Source organism: Pyricularia pennisetigena (genome assembly GCF_004337985.1).
Source record: "Pyricularia pennisetigena strain Br36 chromosome 4 map unlocalized Pyricularia_pennisetigena_Br36_Scf_6, whole genome shotgun sequence".
Classification (NCBI taxonomy): Eukaryota; Fungi; Ascomycota; class Sordariomycetes; order Magnaporthales; family Pyriculariaceae; genus Pyricularia; species Pyricularia pennisetigena.
Window position 1 is genome coordinate 1,037,450 of NW_021940918.1, and position 10,619 is coordinate 1,048,068.

Here is a 10,619-nt window from a genome sequence, read left to right on the forward strand (position 1 = left end):
ACCCCATGTCCTGTAGGTACTTTTCTAATGAGCCAACCAACAAACCTGGTCATGACCACAGCGGCTACCGTTACCGGGCGCGACTGCAGTCTGTAATGTCACCGGTGGTGGCCTTTGAGATCATCAGGATGGACACAATAACACCGTACAAGCCCAAAACCTCGGCAAAGATCAGAATCAGTACCATACCCACATACAGGCGTGGCTGTAGGTTGCTCGCTCGGACTGGAAACCCGGGGACGAAGGGCACAATGATAAGCAAGGGTTCAGCGATGAAAAACGTAGGTCCCGGAAAAGACGCGATAGAAACTCGCGATGCAGAGTAGACGCATCATGACGAGCGTGTATAAACATATTATTCAAAGGGAAAGTTGCATACCTCCAGCATCCCCCACGATACCGATAGCAAAGCCAGCAGCGAGGCCGCAGAGCCCCACGGACAGGCCGGCGCCGAGCATCATGAAGCCTGTGTACAGGGCCATCTTCTCCTTGAGGTCGTTGGTGATGATGACGGAGGCGACGAGGCCGTAGATGGACAGGATCTGGGCCATGATGGCGCACAGCGAGTTCTGCATCATGCGATCCGGGCGCATCACGCCGCACGAGAAGATGGCGCCCGCCGACTTGGCCGTGCCGTACGACGCGCCCATGACTGTGAAGACGATGGCGCAGGCGCATCCTAGACCACCGAAAAAGGACTTTTTTTTTTTTTTTGTCATGATCGGGTGGTGTTTTTTTTGGGTTAGTTTCTATTTAGCCCATTTCACCTTTTTTTGCTGGTAAGGGATAAAAAGGTACGGTGGTAGGGAATGGCCTGGTTGCTTAACTATGGGCAGACATACAGCATACACGGGGCTGTAAACAGCCGGAGGGGTTATGCCGATTAGTGGAGTGTTTTTTTTTTATCAACTAGCATAATGGAAGGTCCTTTTTGTTTGAGAGGGTTCTGGGCTGAGATGTTTACTTACCACCTGTCGAGATCCATGATGCAAGCAGTTTCACGAAATTTCTGCGTTACTGAAACGATACAAGGCTGTGGACAGCACTTGGCTCAACGAGATGGATCCCAGGGAGACATGGCAGCCTTGCGAGGTTTTAACCAGAGGGATAACCCCCTCCATGGACTACTGGACGGTAGCATATATGGAAGACCGGCAGGGCGGGGAGGTGGGTGTTCCCATGATGGATTTGATGTGGCAGCCAAGCATAAGCAGAGAGTAAGATCAAGCTTGGTGATTGGCGTACGCTCTCGTGAACAGGATGACAGCCGCATACCTATTGATTCACCAAGCGGCTCAGGTACCCAGCATTCTCGGGTTATCGCTGCTGACAGGAGTTTGACCGTTCAGGTGAGCATCCGCATCCCAGGGCACGCGATAATGATGATACGATGATATTTTGTAATAGTGTGTATGGAGTATAGATATAGTGGATTAACCCTTTGCTTCCCTTAGGAGAGTCAATACAACTACAAAGACTAATCCATATAGCATCCTGGACTGAAGATGGTGGTTGTACGTTCTGGTGAGATTCGGGCGATACGCTACAGTGCCAGAGGCTTACCGAATGCAGCCGTATCGGTTCGAAGAGTCATCTTTGCGCTCACTTGGCAGTTCAAGTCGGCGGCAAAATTGTCGGCTAAATACCGACCCCAAGCTCTAGCTGTCTGAACGAGGCCACGTATTTAAGTCAAGACTTTGACACACAAGTGCAGGTCTCCTGGAGGTACAGTAGGTACAGGCGCAAGGTGAGAAGTCGAGGTCATGACAATTCGTCATGCCAGCATATGGCCTGGGCGTGTCATACAGTTCTGCGATAGCTAGTGCTATTTATGGGCTGTATTTTTCTAGAAATCCAAGTCGTCCAAGCTTCAGCCATCCAAAAGAAGCAATGTATTTGACACTGCCAATTTGCGAAAAAAAAAAAAAAGCTGTAATCACCCAATCACTATTTTGACCAGATCCCGTCCGAAAATAAGTCTAAACACTATTACTGAGTTTCCCAATATGGGATTTTTGTTACAGGATACCAGGATACCAGGATATCCATCAAATGTGATTGATTGCACCAAAGAAAAGAGAGGGAAAAAAAAAAAAAAAAAAAAAAAAAGAGAGAGAGAGAGAGAGAGAGAACAAAGGGACGAAACCAGATCAACGGGTCAAGACTCCAACCCTTCACAACTTCACAACGGCTGCAGCAATCTCAGCCTTGGCAGAATCAAAGTTATCCATCCATCCGGGGGCTTATCCTTGTCGTTTCATGATATCCCTGCTCGGGTGGTCTTCACACTAACTAGTCTAGTGACTCCGTAGTCGCTAAGCATATCTAAGACCGGGCACTACCCCACCCGTCGATGCTTGTTACTACAGTATGTGGTATATGGGGCGTCTTTGGCCACTAAGAAAGATTTCCTCATGTCATGGGTGGAACACGCTGGCTGGCGCTCGCATGGCTTTTTAGTTGGTTCAAACATGATCCGAAAAAAGACGATTACGATTAATTTTCCATCAATTGTGACGGGATCTATACAAACAAACAAATTTGCCAAAAAGGCCCTTGTTCGTTGTGACTTTCCTTTTTGACTTGACGTCTATCACGGGGGCAAGCAGGCGCGGACAAGCGGGCAGGCAGGCCGTGTCTTTCTCTCTCTCCCCGCCACCCGAACCCGAAGCCTCCCAATTTGAAGAGGACGCGCGTTTCGATGCCGACTGTTTGCGTGTCCAAGCCCACTACTACTTAATTAAGATTTCAATATTACTTATCAACCAAGGCCACTACCGTCCTGTCTGCCAACCTACCAAGCTACTAACTACTACTGCATGCAGGCTGACTAGATCCGATGAACATGTCTGCACACGCACATCACGCCCACGACCCGAACGATAGGTACCGATCGGCGCCAGGTGGATGCCGACCTACTTCGCCGCAATCAACATGTCTTCCTGGATACCGTAGGCACACCTACCTGCCTAAACTCTATCATCCCTATGCAGGATGTAGATCATTGTGAATTCGTCATCTAGACGGAAAAGGCGAGGCTCAGCTGTCAATCCACCACCTGTCATTGATGGCTTCAATTACGAAGCAGTTCTCCTCTCCCTATGTATCACTGCTGTGATGGAGGAACAAGCTCACTCAGTACCCACCCGCAACGGTCTCCATTTTCTTTTCGCTTTTCGATGTTCCACCCCGCTGAGCCACCTGCGAGACGACTCTATGACCGGGACGCGGGCGGAAGAGCTGAAAGTTGTGGGGATGCTGCAATGCGTCCAACAACATAACAGTAGAAATCAATCACTCAACTCATCCGTTGGCCAGGGTTTTTAAACAACCCCCCCGAGAAGATCATCAATGCCTTTTCCAGCCCTGAGGTTTTGGCTTTTTTTTTTTTTTTCTCTCTAGGCAGACAGGTTATTATTTGGCACCTGGTTTTTCTCCTTGCGGCCTCCCGCGATATTCCCCGCCCGTTCCAACCGGTCGCTCAAACGTCTTGTAACGCTAAAGCTCGCCTATCCCTTGTCTCTGTTCGAGTCAGGGCTTCGGGCTCAAAGTAACTCGCTGCGCCAAACACTATTGCGCAGGAACCTCTTTACCAAACAATTTGTTTTTTTTTTCCCATCCTACTCCCCATTTTTATCTTATCGTTGTTCCTCGCTGTCTTGTCTGTCTCTCGCCCTCTCTTTTTTGACCCTATCAATAAGAAGCACCCTATACTCACAGGGGCCTGCTTTCTTTTCTGACCTCTGCAACTTCGACTCTGTCACAGACTTGGCCAGGTCTATCCCCGGGCGAACATCGAACTCCCCACACCCCAAAATCCCTTCCGCCCCCTGGTCAAAAAATAGCCGTCGTTTTGAGCCGCTAGAACGGATCCCTTGGCCGTCAAAACCACTTGGCCCGCCACCCGGACTTCCCACTACGTCCGTTTCTCTCTTGGTCCGGCTTTCTTTTTGCTACTAGCTAGACTGCCAAGGCTGGACTTGAGGTCGAGTCCATCGCAAAGAGTTGCGATAATCTTTTTTTCTTCTTTATTTTTTTCGGTCTTTCGTTTGTTTGCTTTACCTTGGTTCGCGAACCATCTTTACCTTGATTTTTAAATTTTCTTCTCTTATCCTAACTTCCCTTCTACTCATTTGTTGGCTGGATCCACCACTTCTTCGGTCCGGCGCCTTAATATCTAGACTTAGACTAAAATATTGCCCACGGGTGGCCTCGCCCGCACCTTGAACATTAACACCCAGCCGAGACGATTCGATATTCTTTCCCTACCCGTCTCTTGGGGAGGAAAAAAAAAAAACACTCAGGCGCTGTTTGGAGATATTCTGCGCCATTTCATCTTCCTAGTCGGTTGTCGGTTGTCGAAATCGGGAGAGAGAAAAGGAAAGAAAACACTATACACATCAACGCATCAGCTACCATGAGGTTAATATCATCACTGGCCTTGGCGGCATCACTAGCCTCTTCAGCCACAAATGGATCAACGATACCGAGGAGGGACTCCAGTGCGCCAGTTGCGCCGAGAGTAATTGGCCTGGAGACGGAGAGACAGCACATCCCGAACCCGCTGGAGCGGGACAGGTTAAGGAGGAGAGCCACCGTCATGGCTACTCTTGATAACGAGCAGACGTTATACTTTGTCAACGTCTCCATCGGCACGCCACCACAGAAGCTTCGTCTTCACCTTGACACCGGCAGCAGTGACCTGTGGGTCAATACAGCCGATTCGAAACTCTGTTCCATGTCATCACAGCCGTGCAAATATGCCGGAACCTACAGCGCTAACAGCTCCTCGACATATCAATACGTCAGCAGTGTCTTCAACATTTCGTACGTTGACGGCTCAGGGGCCCATGGCGACTATGTCTCCGATATGGTCACGGTAGGCACCACCAAGGTCGACCGTCTGCAGTTCGGAATCGGATACACGAGCAGTTCGGCGCAAGGGATTCTGGGCATTGGGTATGAGGCCAACGAGGTGCAGGTCGGACGTGCTGGGCTCAAGCCGTACCGCAATCTCCCCTCGCGTCTAGTTGAAGAGGGCCTCATCGCTTCCAACGCCTACAGTCTTTACCTCAACGACCTGCAGTCCAACAAGGGCAGCATCCTGTTTGGCGGCATCGACACGGAACAGTACACAGGCACTTTGCAGACTGTCCCGGTCCAGTCCAACGGCGGCCGCATGGCCGAGTTTCTCATTACCTTGACCTCGGTCTCCCTGACTTCGGCAGCCATTGGCGGCGACAATATGGCCCTGGCCGTGCTGCTCGACTCGGGCTCCTCCCTCACGTACCTGCCCGATGACATAGTCAAGAGCACGTACAGCGCCGTGGGCGCCCAGTACGACAGCAGCGAGGGCGCCGCCTACGTCCCCTGCTCCCTCGCCAATGACCAGGCCAAGTCGATGACCTTTACCTTTTCGGGCATTCCCATCGTCGTTCAGATGAGTGAGCTCGTCTTGGATCTGGTGACGTCCAGCGGCCGCCGCCCCTCGTTCCGCAACGGCGTCCCCGCCTGCCTGTTCGGCATCGCCCCGGCCGGCAAGGGGACCAACGTCCTGGGCGACACGTTTCTCCGCTCAGCCTACGTCGTCTACGACCTCGAGAACAACGCCATCTCGCTAGCCCAGACCAGCTTCAACGCCACCAAGAGCAACGTTAAGGAGATCGGCAAGGGCACCAATCCCGTGCCCGGCGCCGTCGCCGTCGCGCAGCCCGTCGCTGCTACTTCGGGCCTGTCGCTCGGCAGCGGCAACAGATCCGGCTCTGGCGCCATCGCCCGGGCCGTCCCGACCCTCTTGCTCCTCGGCACGGCCTTGTCTGGTTCGTTGTTGACTCTGTTCTAGACTTATGGTTGTGTTTTCTTTTTTTGTCAGGTTAAGCATGAAAGCGAGCTGTATTTAGCGTCAAAAAAATTCTTTCTCCATATTTGGGCTTAAAAGTCCCACCATACATGCATATATATATATATACCTTTTTATATAAATATGAACATCGAGGCTGCATGGGTTCACAACTCTTCTGTGACACTGTACTACGGTATCATCTAGTCTATTTAAAGGCATGCAAATCATTACATGTCGACTAGACGGGGACACCATTCCCATCTTCGCTGAGGTATATTCGGGAGCTGAGACGTTGATTTCGGATCCGACATGGAAAAGTCGACCTTGTGCGTTTGGCATCCTTTTTCTCGCCACTAAAATTTATCTATTAAATGTCTGACAGCGAGCGACCAATTATCCTCCAGCCGGGTGATGGGAATCGCGTTTTGATTTCATGCAAACAACAAACAATCATCACCTACTCGGGCGGGCATATCTCAAGCCGCTATCGACTCGTTCACAAAGCCACAGACGGGAGGTGCACAGATGAGAGGTAATGAATCCGGAGAAATGAGTAGATTCAAACCACCCTAGATAATATAAACTGTCTTCCGAGGCAAACATATCCCAAGAACAAATTGCCAACGATCCCATCGCTATCCTCCCAAGAAGTTCCCCAAGACAAAAAAGAAAAAATTGATAAAAAAAATAAAAAAACGAATAAAATCAAAGCAAAGCATCAGTGCACATATCATCCAGTAGCCCACATAAGCCTGACGTAGTCCATCATCCGGTGCAGGAGAAGAAAAAGACAAAAAAAAAAAAAAAAAAAAAAAAAAACCAATATTCCAGGGCTGACGCAGAAACAAGTGTGGTATAATAAGGAAACTCCAGACTCCATCCATCACCACCGGCATGCTAACATCAGACATAATATGGGTAGGAAACAAGGAATTCGCTACCATATCATTCACAAAGGAAATCCAAATAACCGTGATACGGTTTTTCTTCTCAGAGTTTGCTCGGTCATCATCTTGCAAGCTTGGAAAGCAAAGTTTCCCATGCTAGTCCCGATTCAAGGAACATCAAGAGCCAAAGACCCTCAGGGTCAGATGAAGACGATGGTGGTATCATCCAAAGCAGTATTCGCTTCTTAGTTTTGGCAGGCCGAGACAAGCCCAAGGAGTGTAAACCACGCCGGCCTGTATCTCTTGTCATCCTGGACCATGTCGTCTCCGCCGTCCACGACTTGGCCCATCTGGACGCTGAGCCAGTACCTCACGTAGCAACGGGTCGTCCTTGTCCTTGTCGACATGGTGTACCCTCACATGCCGCTGCAGGTTGTCGGGTCTAGGGTATTTATGTTCCCGATCTGGACAGAAAGGACATATATATCCTGGTGACTCGTGCACTAGACCGTGTCTAATCATCTCGTTCTTGCGCTTGAAACCTTTTCCCCCTTCGCTACGAGGGCAGTTCTTGACTGAACAGTACCACGGGCGCGACGAAGAGTGCACGTTGGCGTGTGAATTGAGAAGATATTGGGTATGAAACGGCTGTGCGGGACACCCTGGAAACGTACACACAAAGGTCCCATGTTGCATTGACAGACCTTCGGCATTATTGCGCTCAGAGGAAGCGGTTTGCGCATTCGCAGGCGGTGATACATAATCTCCGGTGCTGCCGGGAGTCTCGGTTGCGCTGCTGCTGCTATAGTCAATGCTGTGACGCGGGTAATTGTTTACCGGGTGATGAGAGTAGTAAGGGCTTGGGGCGGCTGAGAGACTGTATCCAGGCGATGGGATGTCTGATCTTCGATAGCCTTCGTTTGGTGACAGCGGTGGTGAACCAACGGTCAAACTGCCAAGTGGCGGCAGTCCACCTGGCGGAGAATGCGGGAAAACTGAGCCGCGGCGACTTCCGGGGCTTGTCTCGCCAAAACTGCTGATATCTCCAAAGGTATCGCGAATGGACGGTAGAGGATTTTGACTAGCGTTCGAATCTGACCTCGGTGAAACTCCTTGAATCGGCGGCAGCTCACCAGCGTGGTTGCGTGTCGAGATTGATGCTGGAGATCTGAGTATCCCGGCGTACATTGGTGAGAGGCCCGACTGCGGCGGCGAGTGGGCGTATGCACTACTGCGCGGGCTGTATGGAGATGTGGCACTGAGAGGTGGATTTCGGTCTTCCGCTATTCGCTCTTTGTCATCCCTCTCCAACTCGCCCCCTGAGCTCTTGAGGGGGCCATCGCGCCTACCTCCCCTCTCCACTATGATCCTGTCACGATCTGACGATACATTGAGAGTCGTGGGTGGCCGCGACTTGACATTGCCGATTCCAGCTCGATGGTCGCCAAAATTCAGCGCGCCGAGGGCACTGCTAGCCAGAGATTGCAGATCATTTAAAGCTGGAGGGGATCCTTCCCCTGTGGGCCGCGGCGTGGTCCTCGCGTCCACTAACATAGCGTCTATCTTGTTTGGCGCGCTTGGAGCAGCGAAAGACTGGCTCTGAGATGTCTTGCTGCCTCTTCGACTGGAAGCCAGGACGCCAAGCTCGTCGCCAGAATCATCCGAGTCGAGGTTCTCTGTATCGTCGGAACAATCCGAGGGTAGAGCCTGACGCGCAGCTCGATACGCCGTTTCCCTATTCCTACCATCCGTATCGAGGAATGAGATCAGCACCGCATCACCGAGGTTTGCCCTGCGTCCCGAGCGACCTGATTTGCCTTCTGATCCTTCGGGGCTGGAGGCGTCGTCTCCCTCGCGATTTTGGTCGGCAAGTTCCAGAGATGATGTGGGGGATAGCTTGAGGTCGACCCTCTCTCGGGGCCGAAACAATGGGCTGTTTTTTGGTACCACTTCATCGGGATCGTAAACGTCTTCTCGGGCGGCGGTACCTGGAGTAGTTGTCCACGATGTCATGGCGCATTTGTCTATTGTTCTTGCAGCTCAGGCGATGACTTGTTGGGTTTCAGTGCGCCATGAGCGCGTGGCGGGAGCTGGCATATAAACGAAGAAGAGTGCCGGGTCTTTTGGGTTGCTCGTCGGTGCTTTAAGGCTCAGCGAATCGATGGGTAGCGGGTCGAAGTCCGAGAGCCTGTATGTTTGCTGTTTTCCTTATACTCCACGCTATGACGGAAAACTAGGCTTCTTATTGACATCAATTTGAAGAAGTTGATCCGAAGCTCAGTAAACAGCTTCGTCCATACAGTACTACTCTCGCCCAGGTGAGAATGGTAGACAGGAATCTGCAACAGTGCAGAATAGTCAGTTCTGGGTGATGCGACTTTTTGCTTGTCGGTGATTGGCAGTCGAGTGTGATCAGAACCATACTTTCGAGCAACCTTACCTGTCGTTCTTTATGTTCAATCTTGTTTCTTTTGCCCCCAAAAAAAATCATACGGCAGTTAAAGGGGGTTGCAATGCCGTGGCGTTGGTTCGGTCTGGGCAAAACGACCAGAGCCTCCTCAGCTCCGTTCCCCAGCGGGGGTGTAGGGCGTTATGCTAAAAGATAGTCCAGCAACACCCAGCGATGCGATGGATGCAAAGGATGTGGGCTGCCGTACAGTGTGCGCTGTACTGTGATCTGGGGAGAGCGGGGGGCGTCACGGTGCCAATAATAATCTAAAGTTTGTGACGAAAGCCAAAAGGTGCGTACGCTTGATTTCAGGCAAGAACAGGTATGTAGGTTATTTCATGGGAAGAAAGTCAATCAACGTCGAAAATAGATGATAGGGGGTATGCAAAATGAACGAAAAAAACAATAACAGCAAAAAAAAGACAATTAATTGCAGGCACAACCCTCCGTATGGTGAGTGAGTGGGGAGCAATAGATTGATAGCGACAACCCGGTCGCAATCTGGCTGAGTCCTTTGTCTGGGGGGGCGTCTGGATGCGCGTAACGACTCGTGAGGTAACACTTGGGAGGCGGGGGGTTTTCCTTTTTAATTGCGCTTGTTGTTGTTCATGGAACGAAGCAGGCGGGGCCACATTCAGCTCTTGGTTTTGCTTCTCCTTGTCTTTATTTTGTTGCTGAGAAGACTGGTAACGAAGCGGCTGACAAGGCTGTTGATTGTACCAAGGTAATTACAGCACAGAAGCTCTTTCTTGGTTGCCTGTCTCGTTGTCGTGCGGGAGAAAATATTGACTGTTTTTTTTATCAGGTAACTGATGAAGACCGGTGACGAAATTCAAGACGTATGACAGCTGGGGGGTTTTTGTAGGAGTGAGCCAGATAAGTGGTGAAAGGAATGCAGTCTGGTGTATTCAGTGAGTCTCCAGCAGCGGGGAAGTGCCCATTTTGTTGACCAAGTCTCGTGAAGGATGTAGGCAAGCAAACAACGGGAGTCAAAGGGAATCTGCCCGGCTTGCCTTAGTCGGCCTTACCCTTCCGCTCTCATAAATACAGCAAGGTAGGTACTTAATTTGAGGTAGGTACTTTCTAGCTAGGGCAAATAAGTAATAATTACAAAGTAAAACAGACACACTGATCCATCCGAGGCAGGATAAAAAAAACAAATAAAAAAAAAAAAAAAAAAAAGACAAAAGAGAGAAGGAAATTACCACCTAGAGCAAGCTAGAGGATAAATGAAAATAAGTAAAATCTAAATAAAATGGACCCTTCCCGCAACATTGGTTGAACAAGGGTTCCCAAGTATCTTGCCGCCTTACCAGGGGTCTTTGCAAGTACTCGCCTGCGCAGTTATTTCGGTAGGAGGGAGCAATGAAGACGAAAAAAAAAACATCCAATGCGCCTTTTCTGTAAAAATTCACCGTATACAACCTCGCCCAAAATCACC

General features: G+C 50.4%; 3 protein-coding genes across 3 annotated transcripts; 1 reads left to right on the forward strand and 2 right to left on the reverse strand.

The window, feature by feature from the left end:
* Positions 1-70: 70 nt before the first annotated feature.
* On the reverse strand, positions 71-719 carry PpBr36_05908 (uncharacterized protein; the record flags this gene model as incomplete). Its single annotated transcript, XM_029893056.1, has 2 exons — positions 71-225; positions 380-719. 2 exons carry the CDS (start codon positions 717-719, stop codon positions 71-73), a joined length of 495 nt encoding a protein of 164 aa, XP_029745456.1.
* Positions 720-4,417: 3,698 nt separating this feature from the next.
* Positions 4,418-5,842, forward strand: PpBr36_05909 (uncharacterized protein; the record flags this gene model as incomplete). The annotated part of the gene is made up of 1 exon (XM_029893057.1): positions 4,418-5,842. One exon carries the CDS (start codon positions 4,418-4,420, stop codon positions 5,840-5,842), a length of 1,425 nt encoding a protein of 474 aa, XP_029745457.1.
* A 1,193-nt stretch (positions 5,843-7,035) lies between these two features.
* Positions 7,036-8,742, reverse strand: PpBr36_05910 (uncharacterized protein; the record flags this gene model as incomplete). Its single annotated transcript, XM_029893058.1, has 1 exon — positions 7,036-8,742. One exon carries the CDS (start codon positions 8,740-8,742, stop codon positions 7,036-7,038), a length of 1,707 nt encoding a protein of 568 aa, XP_029746555.1.
* Positions 8,743-10,619: the final 1,877 nt, after the last annotated feature.